A 22613-nucleotide genomic window follows, 5' to 3' on the forward strand; every position below is an offset into this window, starting at 1 on the left:
GACTGCATTCTGGTACGCGTGTTTTACTTTTGTTTGCTGTTTATCTTATAACCTCTTTTCATTCCGTTCAACTGCTCTTCCAAGTACTTTGCTGTCTCTGACAGAATTACAACGTCATTGGCAAACCTCAAGAGTTTTTATTTCTTCTCATTTAACTTCTATTCACTTTCCTAATTTTTCCTTATTTTCCTTTACTGCTTGCTCAGTGTACAGATGAAACAACACCGAGGATAACCTACAACCTCGTCTAACATCCTTCTGAATAACAGTTTCCTTTGCATGTCTTGAGAACCTCATAACTGCAATATTATTTCTGTACAAATTGTAAATTAAATTTCGCTCCAAATATTTTGTCCTTGAAACCTTCAGTTTTAAGAGTGTAGCCCAGTCAACAGCGTCAAAAGCTTTCTCTGAATGTACAGGTGACATAAACGTAGGTTTGCCTTTCTTCAACCCAAAAAAGTACTAGGCTGAGTACTGCCTCAACTCTTCCTACATTTTTCCGGAACCCTAGTTGTTCTTTCCCGTGCTCTGCGTCTTCTAGCTTCCATTGGCTTTCCATTGCTCTGTAAATACACCAGAGGTAGGACGTTCATATTCACAGGACTTGCACATTAGTATGTTATGCAGATATGATTAACATTTGAACCACGTCGGCCTATGTGCTCAAGGTCAACATCGATATCTCGGCGCAACACCACCTACCGGTAAAATGAGCTTACCGAAGGTAATGGAACAGTGTGACTGGAGCAGACGTGCAGGATGCGTCGCAGACGTATGCACGAACCGTAGCATCAAATCAGCGATTTTGAATGAGGGCACACTATTGGCATGAGGGAATGTGATGCATCCATCCGGAAAATTGTTGCTGTAGTGGGACGAAGTGAAATGGGTGTGTTCAGAATGGTCCTCTAAAGGTCGTAGGACACGACGAGATGGGTCATGTCCAGGTCGCACCACCCAGGCCACTCCCCCCCACGAGAAGTTCGACACCTCATCCGAATGACATTGCAGGGTAGATATCCGTCCTCCTCGGCTCTGGCGCAACAATGGAACAGTGTAAGACATAGTACACCATCAGGAGTGATACTCCGTTGCCGTTTATTACGGCATGGGTTACGTAAACGACGTCCACTTCTCCACCTACTTTGACGAATGTGCAAAGACATGCTAGACGGCAATGGTGTGGAGAACGACGTCACTGAAGGCAGGAATGGCAGCAGATAGTGTTTTCGGACGAATCCAGGTATTGTCTGTTTGAAAATGATAGCCGCATTTTGGTTCGGCGCAGACAGGGGGAGCGGCATCGCAGTGACTACATTCACACAAGACGTACAGCGCCAACTCAAGGTATTGTGGTGTGGGGTGCTGTTGGGTACAATCACAAATCACAGTTAGTGCGTGTCCAGGGCACTGTGACCAGTGTGACCTACGTGAATGGCATCCTGTGACCCGTAGCCATACTCTTTTTGCACAACAACAAAAAAAAAATGGTTCGAATGGCTCTGAGCACTATGGGACTTAACTTCTGAGGTCATCAGTCCCCTAGAACTCAGAACTACTTTAACCTAACTAACCTAAGGACATCACACACATCCATGCCCAAGGCAGGATTCGTACCTGCGACCGTAGCGGTCGCGAGGTTCCAGACTGTAGCGCCTAGAACCGCTCGGCCACTCCGGCCGGCTTTGCACAACACCCCAGACTCCTTTTTTCACCACGACAATGCACGACCACATGTTTCTGCAAGAACGCGAGCCTTCTTGATGTCACAGAATGTTAGCCTTTTGCCCTGTCCCGCCATATCACCAATTTGTCGCCAACCGAAAATGTGTGGAATATAGTGAAACGACCGGTGCAGCGCTGTGACCTAATGACAACCACCACACATGAACTTTGGATCCAGTTGAATGCAGCACGGTGGGCTTTATACGCGTTGATGCCATTATGCATGGAACAAGTTACCAATGCCCATGGTGGACCCTGTGCTTACTAGCCAACAGTACACATGGTGAACTGGGGTGACTGAAATACTAGTCATTTCTGCAGAACATACTACTGTACGTGTCCTGTGAATGTGGACGTCCAATATCTAATCCTTCAAAGTGTTCTGGTTTTTTTCTGAACATGAGTGCAATTTCTGTGAGTATTTTTAACCATGACTTAGTAAACTGTCAGTTCGGTAATGTTCTCTTCGCAACTCTCAACAACCTCTGGCTTCTAAAATTAATCCAGATTCCATCTCCTTACTGCCATACCTTTTCGCAATTTCTTCACCTTTAATTTGCCGTTCCAAACCAATAAACTATGGTCAAAGTTCACATCTGCTTCTGTAAATGTCTTCCACTCTAAAGTTTGATTTCGAAATCGTTATCTTGCCATTATATCACAAATCTGAATCTTTCCAGTGTTTTCAGGTCTATACAACGTACAAGAATACAGTCTTCTTTGATGACTTTTAAATCGAGTATTAACAATGACATAATTATGCTCTGCGCAAATTTCTATGAGGTAGCTTCTCCTTTCATTCTTTTCCTCCAGTCAAAGTTTTCCCACTATTTTTCCTTCTCTTCCTTTTCCTAGTATGGGATTGCAGTACTCCACTACAGTTAAATTTTCATCTCCTTTAAAGATCCGAATAATTTGTTTTATCGTACCATACATTCTGTCGATCGCTATATCATCTATGGAGCTAATGGGCATATAAAGTTCTACTGTGGTCAGTTTTGGCTTCGCGTGTATCTTGGCTACGATAATGCATTCGTTATGCTGTTCATAGTATCTTACTTGGATTTCTATTTTATTATTTATTATTTGACCTAATCCTTCATTACCCCTATTTTGTATTTATAACTCTGTACTCGCCTGAACAGAAGTCCTGGTCTTCCTTCCGCTGCACTTCACCGGTTTCCACTGCACCTAACTTCTTCCTACCCATTTCCTTCTTACATTTTCGAACCCACCTGCCTGATTAAGGTACCTAACATTCCACCCTCCAACATGTAGAATGCTAGTTTTGTATTTCTTGATAACGTCTTTCAGAACTGTCCACGTCTGGATATCCGAATTGGGCACGATTTTACCCCTTGAATATTTTACCCACGAGCGTCCTATCAGCATTAAGCCATACCGTAGAATTGTATGCCTCGGGAAAAGAAACGACTGTAGTTCCCCCTTGCTTTCAACCGTCCGCAGTACGGCCCTGTTAGCCATTGTTCTAAGGCCGTATCAGTGAGTCATCAAGTCTGTGGCTCCTGCAAAGCAAGAAAAGCCTGCTGCCCCTCTTGAGGAACCTGAGGTTTGTTTAGCCTCTTCATACATACCACTCCGTTGTGGTATTGTATCGTTGAGGCATGCAAGCCACCGCAATCCGGCGAGGCCCGTGGTTCGTGAGGGGTCTCCAAATCTTCAAAAGCCATTCTATAAACTATCTTCTAGGATAAGTCATAGGGCGAATATCCTTTCGTACTCCTACATTTCTCCGGAACCATAACTGATCTTCTTGGAGTTCAACTTCAACCAGTTTTTCCGTTCTTTTGCTGATAAATGATCTCAGTAATTTGCAAGCATGACTTTACTAAACTGATGATTCCGTAATATTCACATCTGTCAGCAGTTGCTTTCTTTGGAATTGGAATTGGGTATTATATTCTTCTTAAAACCTTGTTTCACCTTCCATTGTCGAAGGCTTTCTCTGGACCCACTGATGGTAAGAAGGCATCATGATTTTTGTTAAGCCTGCTTTCCATTAATAAGCGCAATGTCATAATTGCCTCTCTTGCACCTTTTCTCCTCCTGCAAAGTAACTACCTTCTTCAAGTACGTCTTCAATTATTCCTTCCATTCTTCTGTGTAATTTGTGGTCGACAGTTGATTAGCAGGCTCTGTCAGACTAATCGTCCGATGACTCTAAGATCCACACGTGCCTCCTTTTTAATGCCATGGTAATGTTTTTCTGGAAATCTGTTGATAATTCACCCGTCTCGTATTTTTTATTTGCACCACCTTAGAGACCTACGTTACATTGAAACATTTTGCCCGAGGACATTAATGCGGTGTATTGAAAATTGTGATTATTAGATGCTTAAAAACACTGACCGAGTAACTGCTTTATTTAATTTCTTGTAAGAGTGCGTTGCTGTTTCAAGGGTCTTACTGGCTTGGAAAACATTGTAGATACGTGAGGTTGGCACCGACGAGCACAATGCGTGCTATTAACTGGATTTGAATGACGTGGTCTTGAGTGAAATTGGATGATCCTCCTGAAGAGCTGCCTGATACATTGGACGGTCTTCGTCCTGGTTTCCGCTTTCAGAGGCGTATACGTTAATAGCTGGATTGACGCATCATATGAGCAACTAACACTGATCGCATTTCAAATTGTGACCCGTGTTACACTCAATATTCCAAACATGAGGAAACAATTTCTGGCATCTCGGATACAAGGAAGAATGCGGCTTGTCAGGGTGCTCGCATATTCTTTTCCAAGGAGCTCCCACAAACCCCACGCCCATACACTCTGCTCACCCCGACACCACAATGGGATGAATGCCTACAACAACTTGCCTGCACGCAATGATTTTCGTCTTCTCGGACTACTTAACAAGCATTGATATGTGAATCAATTCACAATCAATAAGGACGCTTTAACGCATAGCCATTATGTTTCTACGACGGGCCTAATTCAGATTTCTTGTTATAAGATGAGAAAAACGAACTTTTTGAAATTTTGACCACCAAACCTGCAATCTAGTTAAATAACAAAAGTTGCAGATCTTATATCCACAAAGGCGTTATTTGATATTTCCAGTTCAGATTCTATCACTGCACACATCCAGAAACTACGCACGTTCTGGTGTACGTGTTGCCTTTTCCCCATCCTCTAATATGGAAGTAAAACCAGTGGGTGTACTGTGTCACGTGGGTCCGTCAAATCAGTGCTCTAGCTACAGAGATTCTGAATCCACGAGCTAAAACCGCCAGCGAGTCTCTCGTCGTATCAAAGCGCCTTAACCCAGTGATATCCGTAGAGCAGCTTGCGCATAGCGGAAGTTCTGCCACCTGACTACAAGGTTTATCCATTAAGACGAACTGATCAAGGTGTTTCCCGTGAATAACGTAGCGATTACCGAAAATATTATCTGGCGCCTGCCCTATATTTGTGGAAGTTCTAAGAACTTTTGCCGAAGAAATTCTGTCGTATATGCTCATGTACAGCAACAGTTTTTAGATCTTTAGTAAACTAACTTATCTGGTAAAAATTTCAAAAGCTAAGAGCAATGGTGTTGGTGGAACGGGATGTAGAACCTCAATGCAAGAAGAACCACGAACTTTGTAATGGGTCATCTGAATATCTTAAGTTCCATGTGTGTGAGTTAGTATTGAGCATGGCTACTGCATTAGATAATTCCAGAAGTAATGATTACACACGTCACAATAAATAACGGTCGTACCCTCACCTATCAGACGCAGCAGAATGTAACACACTGTCTTACAGGTTTGCTACTTAACACAGACATGGTTGTGTCCGAACGGGCTCACCTGCTTAAATCTTTATCTACACGGCGCTCTCCTTATGCCCAAAAAATTAAAAGGGGACTTTCGAAATACCCTCTGTATGAGGAGTAGGAGAGGGACTACGTTCGAACCCCGCTGGGCATACCTATTATTTTGTGCCAAGTCAGAAAAAACTTTCTCCTAACATTATTTACTTCAATTATCTGTCGCAACAGTCATTTCGTAAGCTGTTAATTTAATAATGGTAGTACGATTAATAATAATTCGATCATTAAAAAACGTTCACTCGACTTCTAATAAAGGTAGACAACACCCTCAATAGGCCTCTATACCCGAACCTGGCCTACCATAAAAGTTGAAAACAGGGCATCTAAAAATAACTTTCTTTTGCTATAAAACATGGTTGCTTGTGCTTTTAGTTGGACTATGAAGGACGAGCTTTTGCTTAAATTTTGAAGATTCGGAATTCTAGTTCACAAAACCAAAGCAACTAGCTTTATAGTAGCCATTATTATATGTAGTAAAGAGATCCGTTGTGGGGCAAACTAAAGACTAGCGACACGAAGTTCTCAGACTACAGTGTTGAAGATTAGGTGGGTAGACCGGATACCAAGTGTGTAGGTGATGAATCGAATGAGAGGAAAAAGAAATTCATGCCACAACAAGATTGAAAAATTTATGCCACAACAAGATTAAAAGAAGTGATCAGTTGATAGAAGTCATCAAGGAATTGTCGGCGTGGTCGTAGAGGGAAGTGTGGCGGTAAAATGGGTCCAGATGGATGTAGTTTGCGGTAATTAAGCTGAGATGAACAGGTTTGCACAGAGTAGTCCAACCTAGAGAGCTAGATCAAACGAGTCTTTGGACTGAAGACCACAACAACAACAACGCGACTTCTACTTTTGAAGAACTAGGGAGTGTGTGTCCCAAGAGAAGTTTTCCAGCAGTACTGCTTCAGAGTTCGTGACTATCTGTGTTCTTGATGCCTTAGGTTACATCAAAATTATCATCTAAATTAGGATCGTTGGTTACTTTGGGCGACACTTTCGCTGCAGGTGGAGAGATTGTTTTTACGTGAGCTTGCAGTAAGCAGATTGGATACACTGTGTAGCCCCAACTTTTGCAGCATATAATTACGTTGCGATGCGCTCACAAAGAACAAAGCAGTCAGTCATCTAAGAAGCAACATAGTTGACACATACGCAAAATACTCCAAACTCCACTAATGAATTTTTACATGATATGTCCTCCACTATAGTTGCTGTGAACGTTCCATGGTAGAAACATCAAGTACTTGAATACTGCTTGTTTTTACAAAAGTACTACGGGCAACAGATTCCTGATGAACCGACGTGATGAAAGTATTTAGGTTTTTGTTGCCAGGAAAGACTGAAAAGTATGCTGCGCTACGTAAGTAAACACCCATATGGAGAGCGGTCGACGAAAGAAGGAATGCATGTGGATATTATTGCCAGCCTCATTGTGGCAAACTGATGGAAAAAACCCGTGAAAGCCATTATCGATTTCCTGAAAAATATTGAAATGCAGAAACATTTAACTGCGGCTCGTTTTATGAACGGCAGTTAATGCGGGTGCTGTGGCCTGTATGCTGAAGGCAGCAACTGCTCTACGCGTATTGTCTCCGCAGAATTACTAACGCAGTATGCATTTTATAAATAAAGAAATAAGTAATTTAAAATGTACTTTCTTGATGTACTTGTCATAGTTTTGGTACGTTTAAGTGCATATTAGGATAATATAGTATTCTAGGTGTACGATGTAGTTCAGAAGTTGATTTCAATTGAAATTATTTTTTCTGTTAAAATGTTTAATATTCTCGTGATATTCGTTATTTTCTTACATATTCATTTTTATTACATAGATACGCACATCTTTTGAGTGTTGATGTTACATAAAAATTCGGGCTTGACTGAAAACTGAATTGGACCTGTTGAAACGAAGAACGTGAAACGCATTTTATTGTTGCATTCCTTCTGGTTTTAGGTAAATCAAGCTATTATTATGAACAACACATATTATGATTAGAAGATTCGTAGTCAGTTCGATATTTTATAGCGGAACGATGTACGCAAACATAGCAACTTAGATGTGTTATCCCGCCTTTAATGTTTCATTACTATGGAGATTGTTTAATTTATCATGTTTTAGTATGTGTAATTTACATTCCACGTTTTATGCGATTTTTATTTTTAGATATCTTTTATATTCTCACTCTTTTTTGTAGGAAATAAAAACCTCTTCACGAAGGAAGCACTCGTATCAGTTCTAGCAAAAATTTGTATTGGTTTAAATTAAAGCGTAGCGTAGACTTTTCCTCTTAGTGTACGCACACTGAAACGTCCCCTTAGAACAATTTATACAAGACTGTACTTAAACTGACACACAATATTTTTAGCGCAACGCAATCTGACTTTCAAAAATCCCTACAAAAGAATGGCCCTGACTAACATTAACCTATACCTTTCACAAATCACTTACCTCACAAAAATCTTCGTTACTGGAACTACTGCAATACAGCGAGCGCCACTACTGCCAGCTAAATAAAAGATTCAAACTACTGAAGGCACTAACTACTGATAGGGATAGTTAGCAAATGAAAGATTTTAATAGAGAACAAACAATGTATTTACCTTAATAGTCATAATATATATATATAGCAGTTCATGATAAATTACAAAACTCCGCCATCTCTCTCCCCACATCCACCACTGCTGGCGGCTCACCTCCAACTGCGCAACGCTACGCACTGTTCACATCCAGCTGCCACTGCCCAACACTACAATGGCAGACAACAATGCAAACTAGCCACAGACTGCACACAGCACAGCCAGTGATTTTCATATAGAGCGCTACGTAACGTTGCCAATAAGAAAACCTAAACAGCCTACTTACATAGCCCCCATGCTCCCCACAAAAAATTTTACAAAATATTTTTGGGCAGTGGCCAATAATGATTTGAAAAAATTTTTCATAATTACAATAACAAAGATATCAAATGCACACACTTATTTATACAATGTTGGTCAAAAGCTAAAATTTTCTCACAGTCCATAAAGACAGTCCAGATTGTTCATCACAGTAAAATTTCAGTGGTTTTTTTTTTTTTTTTTCTAAGTCTGAGCAGTAGAAGACAATGCACACGGAAGTAGTGGATTTCCATGCAGTCTTGAAGAAGTAGTGTTGTCCTTCCAACGGAAAGACTGTGCTGACTCTTGACATGCAGTCAGGTAATGGGCCACAACAGAGCAAACCCACAGCAGAGTCATTCGACGTTTTGAAGAAGATTGGTAGGTAGGTCATCACAGAGCAGACCCACTGTAGTCCTGGTAGAGAGTATTGGTATTGGTGGGCCACCAGAGGTGCAGACCCACTGCAGTCCTTGTAGAAATAATGTTACTGGTGAGTCAGCAAAGGTGTAGACCCACTGTAGTCCTTGTAGAGACGGCCAGCAGCCATCTGTTGCGACTGTGCAGGTGCACATTCACCATCGAAGAGTCTTGCGGAGAATATAGCAAGTCCATAAACCACCACTTGTGCACTCACAAAGGTTTTGTAATTGTCCTTAGAACCAGCAATGCTGTTAACCAGTCCCTTGCTGAATTATCAACACATGTGGGAGCACTAACAGTCCTCTTTTTTTTCACATATTGTGCATATACTATGACCAACAGAAATATGTGCAGTGAAATGAATGCTTACAAGTTACTTAATTTGATTAACTGGTGTCAATTACAATATTATAACATTAGAATACAATTACAAAGGTACAAAATACATCATTAAAGAACATAACAATACAGATAACATTTGTAGTACAGGCTTTACAAAAGAATCGAAATAACATATACATCAGGGTTACAGGAATTATGACATAAGTAAATACATAAAAGATCAGAATAATTATTGAAACATCAACTTCACACATGAGCATTAAAACAGAATAAATAATGTCTAAGCAATAACATATTATTAATGCCAATTATATTTGAGGATAACAGTATTCCTCATCATAGTGAATGTAGCTTAATATTAAAAGAAGAAAAAATTCTATGAAACTACACAGAGACAGGAAGAAAACAAATACACAAGGGTACACAAACACATAGTGGGATAACACAAAAGGAAAGGACAGGGTTCGTTTTCAGTGTAACATTTGGTACTGCAGTCCAACCCAAAACTTCATTCCGTACATCTTTCGTCTTATTTCAACCTTTGTTTCCACCAAAAAAATCCTATCCAAGCATGCTTTCTGTATTCTGTTCACATCCTCTTTCAAAAATAGTTTTTCTCCACTGTGCACTACTTTTTTTGGCCAAACTATTTTCTTATAGCTTCTTAATGCATTTCTTCCAATTCATCATAGTTAGTTTCTTATATAGTCTACCCCTTCTTAAGCTAACTTAAATCTACTGAGCTCAGATGCTAAACTAAGGGACGAGGCAATGCAGCAGCGCAAAACGATTAACACAAACATCAATGACAAAAAATAGAAATGGCAAAGCAAGCAGCATAAATTACAACTAATATAAGGCAATGTGCAGCAAACAAGAAAACTAAAGCATTAGTAAAACTGGCTTAACAGAATAATACAAAGTCAAATTCAATAACACTATGCCTGGCAAACAGCAGCAACTTATACCTAGACATGACATAGCTCAAGCAGAAAAAAATATTACAGTAAAAACAACAATGCAGATAAGGGAAATGCATATTCACATCTTAATGTGTATGTAATTAAAGTGGTGCACCACAACAACTTATTGAAAAAAAAAATATTACCATGTACTTGAAAAGAAAATTATGTGTCCAGTTACTGTTACTAGTCCCTTCTTATTGTTCTTTCCTTTCTAAGTGCTTCTTTTTTAAAGAATGTGGATTACAAAATTATTATTTAACAGATCTGTTGACAGAAAGTGTTCACATTAGCAAATGCATTTTATTTTATAAAAGCAATGCTGCAACACAGCTGGAAACCAGATATCAAATGAAATAAGCAACTACGAAAAGCAAAGCATAAAAATATCATTCAATAGTCATGTGACATTTCATAAGTTAGTAAAAGTTCTCTCAACTCTCGTAGAAAGACGCTTGTCGTAATCAGGTGTGCAGATGTAAAAATATTTCTCGTCATTTCATTAGGCATTTCAGTAAATATCATAAATTATGAGCTCTACAGTATGCTTTCAACAAGGAAATGTCAATAGCGAGGACAATGGCCTCACTTTTTTTTTTCTACCTGTGCTTCCAGAAAGGCACACCCTAATGGCTTGTTCTCCAGGTGTCTGACACAGCTGTGTGCCGACGACGCACATGCAGGTGGTCACTTAACTTTCTTACGGAAATATTTACGACAGCAGTTTCCGCTACAGTAACAGTCTCATATAAAAATATTTCACAGGTCAAGAATTTGCATTGCAAATGTGTAGAAACAAAATCCTATGAATATAACAGTGTCCAAAAAAATTTTCGCCGGCATTGTGATACATTCACGCATTTACACACATTTCATAACTCTTAAAGTACGATTCTTGGTTTCCAACATCCTTTTTCACAAGTCAAGAGTCCCTAACTTCTATTCATTATTCATATACATATAAACACGTAACCACATTCCTCATATATGGTAGCATCATCTTATTGACATAAACATACCTCAACAGCATAACACACACCATCGTCATAAAAATAACATCATAACACCTCAGTCAAATCTCAAAAAAGTCGTAGCTTTGTGCAATAATTTCAAAACCTAAAGAAAATTCTCTGCTCATTTCAATAGTGTCATCTACCTCAAACGTACTTTAAAATCATTCTCCCTTACCAAATACATCATTCAAAGCTCTCATAGTATCACAATGGTTCTGAAAAAATATGAACAATTCACAAAGTACAGACAAAATACAATTTCATAAGTGTGAAGTTAAACAACGGTGTAATTACGTAAACATGTGTCACAGATGTAGTAAAAAAAATGTTTATCTCTCAGTTAAATGATCAGATAGCTATGTAATTTATGTGTTAGAGGAATATGGTACCGATGTGTAAAATTGTATAAGCAAATACCATATTAGCTAGGGCTCCTTGTGCTTGCCAAACACATGGTACACAAAGTAGGCGTGTACCCCCCTGCATTAGTAGCGTCATGATAAAATCGTGTAGCTGTCACATTAACTAACCACTGTGTCATCTGGTATCTCCCAGAAAGTACTTTAATTCAGAATGTATTTTCAAGTAAACCAAAATGTTGCATTAAAATCTCATTAGCAGTACTGGTAAATATTCTAAGTATGTGAGCCTTATAGTCGTTACGTAATCGTGCAACTAACAAGCAAGAATGTACACACACAATAACACTGTCTTGTCTGTTCGCAATAACAATGCATTCGTAATTTCTGTTTGAATAAGTTCTCTTGGTTCTTGACTGGATATTTAACTTTAAACATTGTTGCATGGTAACAGTTTCTAAAGCATACTAGTAACGTGGAGTGAAACGTTTTATGGCAAAGACAAAGTTAAAAAGCAGATTATTTTTCAATAAACGGTTTTACATGTGAAATGTGGTGTAAACCTTTACTCTTCCTAGTACGCAGAATTTCAACTTGAATGCAATTATCATGCGGTATTCGTCCATAAAGAATACTGGAATTTTGCTCAAGGTTAGCGTCAATGTTATTTTTCCCTGAGCCAGCGGGCGCAGGTGGCTGCTTGCGGTGCGAGTCATTGTCTGTTTCTTTGTTGGGATTTGGAGACCTAACTTCTACAAATTCACCGTGACGAGAGTGCGCTGCTCTGTTTAAATCCCGCCAGTTCTGATGCAGTTCAGGTCTGTCATTACGATCATATTGTCTGTCGTCATGTCGGTAGTTCCTGTAGTTTCTTTCTTGTCGGTTAAGTGGTGGAGAATTTCTCCCTGAATCGTAACTGCGCGCTGGACCATTGCGTCTGACGTTATTCTGTCTCCCGTGATAATAATAGTTCTGGTTGCCAAATTGTCTGTTTCTATGATTGTCTCTGTCATATTCATTACTACGGAAATGCGATCTTTCTCTGTAACTATTACTCTGCCAGTGGATGTTATATGGGTGGTGTCTGTTTTGGTCACAATTTGTGTTGTGAGAATAGGCTTGTCGTGGCCATTTATTGTTTCTGTCGTCACGGAATTGTGACGGATGTGACTTGTAGTGATTGTTTTCCTGTTTTCGCATCCCGCGACTGTCTGTGTCAATTTCTAATTCTTGTAAGAGTCCCTGAAAAGCTTCAATGTCGTCTTTGCAACGTCCTGCCAAAATAATATGCCGTAAATGTTCAGGTAATTTGATTAAGCAAATGCGGATGAGTTCTGAGGGGCTGTATGGGTTTGACAGGTACTGATTCTTGTGCAACATGTCTTCAAAATATTTCACAAGACTGGAAAATTCAGATTGTTCAAAGTGTTTCATCATGATGCTATGTTTTACTCGGTCTTGTGTGGCTTGAGACCAATATGATGAGAGGAAGGCATGATAAAATTCTCCTTCACTGTGACAATCGTGAATGACCGATCGCATTCTTACAGCTGGTTCATTCTCCAAGTAGCCACACATAAATTCTAACCTGTGCTCCAATGACCAGTTGGGAGGGAAACAATGAGAGAATTGATGGAGCCACGCTTGTGGATGAATGTCGTTGGCAGAGTTCGTAAACGTTTTGAATTTACGTGTAGTAATGAACAGCTTATAGTCAAAATCATCGTGTCGGCGAGTAGCATGTCGGTCATTGTTACGTCGTGTCGGCGGTTCCATCTCAAAATTCGGTGCACATTGCCAATTTCTTTCATAACTTCCGAAATGCCCTGTGTTAATATTTTGTGGCTTTTCCGTATTTCTATGTCCCTCTTCCCGTGTTGGAGTGCGAGTGTCCTCTGAAATATGTAATTCTTGTATCACCTGCGTCAACTGATATTGTACTTCCCGGATTTCTCTTTTGTACTGTGTATTGATTTGATTTTGATTTTGTTTGAATTTTCTTATTTGTTCATACTCTTCTGTGTCAGTGAAGGCTACGGGTCTTGTGTCATTCAGATCGTCATCTACCCTTGTAGATAAGTTAGTGACCTGATCCGAAAGTTCGGCTACTTTCTCCGATAGTGAACACATTTCCTCTGTGTGTTGTTCTGAACCTAGTTTCAGAGTGTCCATTTGTGTTGAAATCGAATCTACTGTGTCCTTTAAGTTTTCCTGAGTTTTTGCAAGTTGCGTAACCGAATCGGTAGATGCAACTGAGTCAATTTTAGCCCACAAGGTCTCATGATTTTCATGAACAATGGTTTGCAGCTCTTTTATGGCTGCTTCGTGATTCTGTAATGCATTTTCATGCCGCGAAAAAATAGGCTGAAAATGCTCACAAATTTGTGTTTTTACATCATTACAGACTTTTTGACATTTCGATTCAATGTTATGTAACTCAGTAGTTAAATCTTCACGTGTTAGTTCAACCTTATGTTCCACTGAGTCTAACTTTTGAAGCTTTTGTTCCATTGTGTCTAACTGTTGCTGTGTTTGTCTCTGGTGTTGTTCCATTGTGTCTAACTTTTGAAGATTCTGTTCCATTGTGTCTAACTTTTGAAGATTTTGTCCCATTTGTTGCATTAATTGTAATAACAATGCATTAGTGTCTGGAATCTGTTCCTCTACGCTTTTCGGCAGTGCATTTGCACCAGCAACATTCACATTTTGACAAGCAGAAAATGTGTCTTGACTTATTTGAGAAAACGGTGAGGACCCAAAACCTAAGTCTACAGTATTTGCAAAATTGTGTCCTATCATTTCAGATTCCTGAGGCGAGCTGTTGCCGAGCGATCGATCGATAATGCTTCCCTGTTCACTAATTGTTTCACTGCCTACGCCACTGTTTGCCGCCCGCTCCATTTCGCTATGCACAATTACCAAATTACTACTTGGAATGTCTGTTAATTCACTACACAGTGGTGCTGATAAGCTACGCTCGTCGTCACTATTATTTCTCAGTTTACTTTGGAGCCTAGTGTTACGTTTTTCACACGCCATTATTGTGACAATATTTCACACGATAACACAGAAAAGCACAATTTGAAGAGCAAAAATAAGAGAACACATTAACATAGCACTGAAAATAATATCTAGTTAATTGCAGCTGCGAAATACTTGGTGCAAATCTACATGCATGCCACAACTGTTTTACTGTACAACAATGAAAGACTGCAACTACAAAGGAGATTTTCTCTACAATTATGCGCTAGCAATAAACAAAAGCTACACTAAATACACAAACTACAAGAAAAAAATCAGAAGATTCCAGTGAGGTATACTGGCAGGGTCGCCATATGAAACGTCCCCTTAGAACAATTTATACAAGACTGTGCTTAAACTGACACACAATATTTTTAGCGCAACGCAATCTGACTTTCAAAAATCCCTACAAAAGAATGGCCCTGACTAACATTAACCTATACCTTTCACAAATCACTTACCTCACAAAAATCTTCGTTACTGGAACTACTGCAATACAGCGAGCGCCACTACTGCCAGCTAAATAAAAGATTCAAACTACTGAAGGCACTAACTACTGATAGGGATAGTTAGCAAATGAAAGATTTTAATAGAGAACAAACAATGTATTTACCTTAATAGTCATATATATATATAGCAGTTCATGACAAATTACAAAACTCCGCCATCTCTCTCCTCACATCCACCACTGCTGGCGGCTCACCTCCAACTGCACAACGCTACGCACTGTTCACATCCAGCTGCCACTGCCCAACACTACAATGGCAGACAACAATGCAAACTAGCCACAGACTGCACACAGCACAGCAAGTGATTTTCATATAGAGCGCTACGTAACGTTGCCAATAAGAAAACATAAACAGCCTACTTACATAAAGAAAACATAAAGTCCGCCGCTTGTGGTCTCGCGGTAGCGTTCTCGCTTCCCGAGCACGGGGTCCCGGGTTCGATTCCCGGCGGGGTCAGGGATTTTCACCTGCCTCGAGATGACTGGGTGTTTGTGTTGTCCTCATCATTTCATCATCATCCAGGAAAGTGGCGAAATTGGACTGCGCAAAGGTTGGGAAATTGTACGGGCGCTGATAACCGCGCTGTTGAGCGCCCCATAAACCAATCATCATCATCATCATCATCATCATCGAAAACATAAACAGCCTACTTACAACACCTACTTCAGTAAGCATGTTTGACGACCGCGCGCCACGGATAAAGATCTGCCTGTATTTTAAGGTTGCACCCTGTATCGTACCTTAGCTATTATAGAGAAAAAATTATGAATGTTTCTTAAATAATATTTTAACTATGTATCGCCATTTTTTTGTTTTCAGGATTCTGTAACATAATAGGTAAAAACGGAACCCATATAGAACCACTTCGTTGTTTGTCTGTTCATTACGCTTTCTCTCTGGAACTACGTGTCAAGTTGAAATTTGTGTCAAAGTAAGGTCTGTAATCCCTTGGCGGTGTGAAAAATTTAAGCTTCCAAGTCAGTGCAGCCATTTATGACACATATTTTGATACTCGCAAAGTGACTCAAAAAAACATATGGGGTCTTTCCCGTTGACCTAGAGAAATAAACTTTGGCAAGAAGCAAGGTTTTACAGTTCAAATAAAGAAAAAAATCCGAAAATTGTTATTTTTATCGTGGCAGCAACACCAGCAACCGTTACGAAATTGTCTCGAATGAAAAACAGCCCACAGTTGTACTAATTATGTTTATTCTAAACCTTGACCGTGGTTTCTGCTATGATAATATAGCCTTCCTTAGCAGTCCTAAAAAGTGATCAAAATAACATCTAGACCAGTAGTACAATCTGTGCAGAAACTTCTAAAATTACGTATGTGATAACATATTACTTACATAAGCTTTTAAAAATGAAAAACGTCTTAGCCCAGCGGCTGCGTCAAGATCAATAAAATAAAATAACTTCAACAGATGTACGCCTGTTTCGATCATAAGTAAAACTACATTTGGCACAGTATGTCCTCTGTCACTACATCTGTTATACTAGGCGCACAGTCGTCAGATGTGCTACATCCTGCGCTCCCCACATTGAGCTTTATCAGGAAACTAGTTGATATCTACGATAAAATATTAATAACAAGCCTACAAGTGCAACTGAAGGACCATATACTTATTTATATGATTGTCCAACAGTTAAAATGCTGTTGCATACGATCATTAAAGTGGTCAAACATTAACAAATTCATATAACAAAGTTTGCATCACTATTTGAAGCATCAGCAGAAACCATGGTCAAGGTTTAGAATAAACATAATTAGTGCAACTGTGGGCTGTTTTTCATTCGTGAAAATTGTTAAGTAAGTTTGTACGGTGCTCTCAAAGCACGAGCGCTACTCGCAATTGGCCAGCTTTTTCTTTTTTTTCCTTTCCAAATTTCGTCTTGGTTTCCTTTACTGCTTGCTGAATACATACAACGAAAAACGTCGGGGGTAGGCTACAACTCTGTCTTACTCGCTTCTCAATTACAGTTTCCCCTTTCATACCCTTTGACTCTCGTTACTTCAGTTCGGTTTATGTTGTAGGTAACCTTTCGCTATCTTCATTTTATCCGTGCCACCTTCAAAATTTCAAAGCTGTCAGAAGCTTTCTCGAAATCTACTAATGCTATAAATGTTGGTTTGCCTTTCCTTACCATATCTTCTTAAGTAAGACGTTCCTACATTCTTCTGGAACTCAATCTGATATTCCCCGAGGTCAGCTTCTACCAGTTTTTCTATTCATAGGTAAATAACTCGTGTCAGTATTTTGCAACCGTGACTTATTAAACTGATGTTTTGGTAGTATTCACACCTGTCGGCGCCTGCCCTCTTTGGACCTGGAATTATTACAGTCTTCTTTAAGTCTGAGATTATTTCCACTCCCCGATACATCGTGCACACCAGGTGCAATACTTCATCTACATTCATACTCCGCAAGCCACTTGACGGTGTGTGGCGGAGGGTACTTCGAGTACCTCTATCGGTTCTCCCTTCTATTCCAGTCTCGTATTGTTTGTGGAAAGGAGGATTGTCGGTATGCCTCTGTGGGGCCTCTAATCTCTCTGCTTTTATCCTCATGGTCTCTTCGAGAGATATACTTAGGAGGGAGCAATATACTGCTTGACTCCTCGGTGAAGGTATGGTCTCGAAACTTCAACAAAAGCCCGCACCGAGCTACTGAGCGTCTCTCTTGCAGAGTCTTCCACTGGAGTTTATCTATCATCTCCGTAACGCTTTCGCGATTACTAAATGATCCTATAACGAAGCGCGTTGCTCTCCGTTGGATCTTCTCTATCTCTTCCATCAACCCTATCTGGCACGGATCCCACAGTAGTGAGCAGTATTAAAGCAGTGGGCGAACAAGTGTACTGTAACCTACTTCCTTTGTTTTCGGACTGCATTTCCTTAGGATTCTTCCAATGAATCTGTCTGGCATCTGCTTTACCGACGATTAATTTTGTATGGTCATTCCATTTTAAATCATTCCTAATGCCTAGTCGCAGATAATTAATTTATGGAATTAACTGCTTCCAATTGCTGACCTGCTATTTTGTAGCTAAATGATAAAGGATCTTTCTTTCTGTGTATTCGCAGCAAGTTACATTTGTCTACATTGAGATTCAATTGCCATTCCCTGCACCATGCGTCAGTTCGTTGCAGATCCTCCTGAATTTCAGTACAATTTTCCATTGTTACAACCTCTCGAAATACTACAGCTTCATTTGCAAAAAGCCTCAGTGAACTTCCGATGTTATCCACAAGGTCATTTATGTATCTTGTGAATAGCAACGGTCCTACGACACTCCTCTGCGGCACGCCTGAAATCACTCTTACTTCGGAAGACTTCTCTCCATTGAAAATGACATGCTGCATTCTGTTATCTAGGAACTCTTCAATCCAATCACACAATAGGTCTGATAGTCCCTATGGTCTTACTTTGTTCATTAAACGACTGTGGGGAACTGTATCGAACGCCTTGCGTAAGTCAAGAAACACAGCATCTACCTGGGATCCGTATCTGTGGCCCTCTGAGTCTCGTGGACGAATAGCGCGAGCTGGGTTTCAGACGATCGTCTTTTTCGAAACCCATGCTGATTCCTACAGAGTAGATTTCTAATCTCCATAAAAGTCATTATACTAGAACATAATACGTGTTACAAAATTCTACAACTGATCGACGTTAGAGATATAGGTCTATAGTTGTGCACATCTGTTCGACGTCCCTTCTTGAAAACGGGGCTGTCCTGTGCCCTTTTCCAATCCTTTGGAACGCTACGCTCTTCTAGAGACCTACGACACACCGCTGCAAGAAGGGGGGCAAGTTCCTTCGCGTACTCTGTGTAAAATCGAACTGGTATCCCATCACGTCCAGCGGCCTTTCCTCTTTTGACTTTAGTTGTCGCTGGCACTCGAAGTGACATCGGTGGTTCTGACGGAATGTCGTCTATTTTAGGCGGCTCGTTTCAACTTAGGTCTTTCAGTGCTGTGAAATTCTTCTCGCAGTGCCGTATCTCCCGTCTTCGCAGTGTGGCGGGCACATGCGTCTGTTTTGTACTTGGGAAAATATCCGTGTAGTTGTGAGAGAGGTGGAGTGAGTGAGTGGGTGGTGCGTGCCGTGTTGCAGACGGACCGGGCGTCAGGATGTCTGCGGAGGAGGCGCGCGCGGCGGCCGACCCGCGCCTGCAGCTGCTGCAGGAGATGCGGCCGCACAACCTCGACATGATCCGCTTCGCCTCCTACCGCACCGCCTGCAAGCTGCGCTACGTCCAGAAGAGGGCCAACCGTGAGTACCCGCACTCACTGTCTGCCTGCTCTCTGCTAGACTAGACCAGGGATCTCCAAACTTTTTAGTCCGCGGGCCGCATTGACTCCTCCACGAAGTCGTAAGGGCCAAGATCTACATAGTGGAATTAAAGCACCCTAGCACTCCGTGATCACCGTAATGTAAGGCTAAAGGAAAGACGAAATCGCAAAAATCTAAGGTTGTGTGAATCGCCAGCACTGAAACGAACTACGATTTTTATTTAATTACATAATTTTGTTTGGTGGACGTACCTTTTCTCCAAAATGAAACATGCAAAAAGTATTTACAGATCAAAATTAAGTGATGAGCATTTAAAGTCGCTGATGATTTTCTCTACCAGTAAACTTGATCCACAACTGGAGGTAATTATGAAATGAAAGTTACAGCTACATAAAAGTCACTAATTATCACTAAGATGTTAAATTTCTTTACGTGAATACTCTAACACCGTGAGTTTTCAAGATATAAATTAATTACAGTTATTTTTATACATCAGTTACAACTAAAATATCTAATATCATTATGTACACCAGGTATTGTATTTTCTTTAAATTGCCTTTAAATAAAAATATTTTATACGATTTACTTGCTATGTGTATTTTACAACGTAATCAAAAGAAAGTGAAACCTCGTTTAAGAAGCATCTTCCATAATGATTGATTACTAAGGATAGTCACCGAAGTGGCGTCCATTTGAAACACTTGCACCAGACTCGTGAGTAGAATAAAATGCAAAGAATTTTTTTACTTAAAATGCTTTTGCCAAACTAGTCTGTTAATCGTTCTTTTTTTTTTCAATATCGCACGGAGAATGGTCTTCTGTTTATTGTGGATAGCCACAAGTTTAACAAAGACCTTCCGCTTTGTAAAGATAGAGCTCCGACAACGTCGCGGTGTATTGGTCGCGATAGGCCTCGAAACTTGCCAGTATAGGCATCACCTCAAATATTTGGCGGGCCGGATACCGAGGATGTCCGGGGAGCTACCGCGGGCCGGTTTGCCGGCCCTCGAGGGGCCGGTTTCGGCCCGCGGGCCGTAGTTTGGAGACCCCTGGACTAGACCGTAGTCACCTACCTTGTTTACAGTTGTAAAGCTACCGTACGGTATTGTAGTCTATCGTAAAGTAGCGTACACTACATAGTTTTCCTTGTAGCCATGGTCAGTTATGATCATAACCGCGTTACCTGTACGTTAGGTATGTTGTATACCTGTCGGACTCTACTGCATTTTTGGACTGTGCGGCTGATCCCGGCGGAGTTTCGAGTCCTCCCTCGGACATGGGGGTGTGTATGTGTGTGTGTTTGACCTTAGGATAATGTAGGTTAAGTAGCGTGCTCGGATTAGGGTAGGATGGGGAAGGAAGTCGGCCGCGCCCTTTCAAAGGAACCATCCCGGCATTTGCCTGGAGTGATCTAGGGAAATCACGGAAAATCTAAATCAGGATGGCCGGACGCGGGATTGAGCCGTCGTCCTCCCGAATGAAGAAATTAGATTAGGGAATGAGACACTTAAAGTAGTAAAGGAGTTTTGCTATTTGGGGAGCAAAATAACTGGTCGGACACGAAGAGAATAGAAGCTTTCGAGATGTGGTGCTACAGAAGAAAGCTGAAGATTAGATGGGTAGATCGCAGAACTAATGAGGAGGTATTGAATAGGATTGAGCAGAATAGAAGTTCGTGGCACAACTTGACTAGAAGAAGGGATCGTTTGGCAGGACCTGTTCTGAGGCATCATCGGATCACCAATTTAGTATTGGAGGGCAGCGTGGAGGGTAAAAATCGTAGAGGGACCCCAAGAGATGAATACACTAAGCAGATTCAGAAGGATGTAGGTTTGCAGTAGGTACTGGGAGATGAAGCAGCTTGCACAGGATAGAGTAGCATCGAAAGCTGCATCAAACCAGTCTGTGGACTAAAGACCACAACAACAACAACCACATGTAGAGGACCGCGTAACTTACGGAACATTTTTGTTCTACATAGTTACCCCTCTTGTCTGTTACTTATCTACACTGAAACGCCATAGAAACTGGTATACGCAGGCGTATTCAAAGATAGAGAAATGTAAACAGGCAGATTACGGCGCTGCTGTTGGCAACGCCTATATAAGGCAACAAGTGACTGGCGCCGTTGTTAAATCAGTTACTGCTGCTACAATAGCAGGTTATCAAGATGTAAGTGATTTTCAACGTGGTGTTATAATAGGCGAACCAGCGATGGGACACAGCGTCTCCGAAGTAGCGATGAAGTGGGGATATTCCCGTACGACCATTTCACAAGTGCACCCTGAATATCAGGAAGCCGACATCGCTGTAGCCGGAAAAAGATCCTCCAAGAATGGGACCAACGACGACTCAAGAGAATCGTTCGATGTGACAGAAGTCCAACCGTTCCGCAAATTGCTGCAGATTTCAATGCTGGTCCATCAACAAGTGTCAGTGTGCGAACCATTTAACGAAACATAATCGATGTGGGCTTTCGGAGCCGAAGGGCCACTCGTGTACCCTTGATGACTACACGACACAAAGCTTTACGCCTCGCCTGGGCCCGTCGACACCGACATTGGACTGTTGATGACTGGAAACACGTTGCCTGGGCGGACGACTCTCGTTTCAGATTGTATAGACCGGATGGACGTGTACGGGTATGGAGATAACCTTATGAATCCATGAACCTTGCATGTCAGCAGTGGGCCTGTTCAAGCTGGTGGAAGTCCTGTAATGGTGTGGGGCGTTTGTAGTTGGATTGATATGGGACACATGATACGTCTAGATACGACTCTGACAGGCGACAAAAACGTAAACATCCTGTCTGGTCACCTGCATCCATTCATGTCCATCGTGCATTCCGACGGACTTGAGCAATTCCAGCAGGACAATGCGACACCCCACAGGTCCAGAATTGCTACAGAGTGGCTTCAGGAACATTCTTCTGAGTTTAAACACTTCCGCTGGCCACCAAACTCCCCGGATATGAATATTATTGAGCATATCTGGGATGTCTTGCAACGTGCTGTTCAGAAGAGATCTTCACGCCGTCGTTCTCATACGGATTTATGGACAACGCTGCAAGATTCATTGTGTCAGTTCCCTCCAGCACTACTTCACACATCAGTCGAGTCATGCCACGTCCTCTTGCGGCACTTCGGCGTGCTCGCGGGGGCCCTACACAATTTTAGGCAGGTGTACCAGTTTCTTTGCCTCTGCAGTGTATAACCAGTATTTATAGAAAAATTCGTGTTGTC

At 41.0% G+C, this 22613-nt stretch overlaps 1 protein-coding gene across 6 annotated transcripts in view; it reads left to right on the plus strand.

Moving 5' to 3' along the window:
* Positions 1-22613, plus strand: part of LOC126092138 (dystrobrevin beta) — a 630369-nt gene that overhangs the window by 452185 nt on the left and 155571 nt on the right. For 5 of the 6 annotated variants that reach the window (XM_049907600.1, XM_049907604.1, XM_049907602.1 and 2 more), the window contains exon 4: positions 19192-19350. The exons of the other annotated variant lie outside the window; for it this stretch is intronic. In XM_049907600.1, coding sequence (XP_049763557.1) covers positions 19209-19350 — 142 coding nt within the window. In that variant the 5' untranslated portion in view covers positions 19192-19208. The remainder of the gene's footprint in view (positions 1-19191; positions 19351-22613) is intronic. 6 annotated transcript variants of the gene reach the window in all.

Source organism: Schistocerca cancellata, chromosome 7 (assembly GCF_023864275.1).
Source record: "Schistocerca cancellata isolate TAMUIC-IGC-003103 chromosome 7, iqSchCanc2.1, whole genome shotgun sequence".
Classification (NCBI taxonomy): Eukaryota; Metazoa; Arthropoda; class Insecta; order Orthoptera; family Acrididae; genus Schistocerca; species Schistocerca cancellata.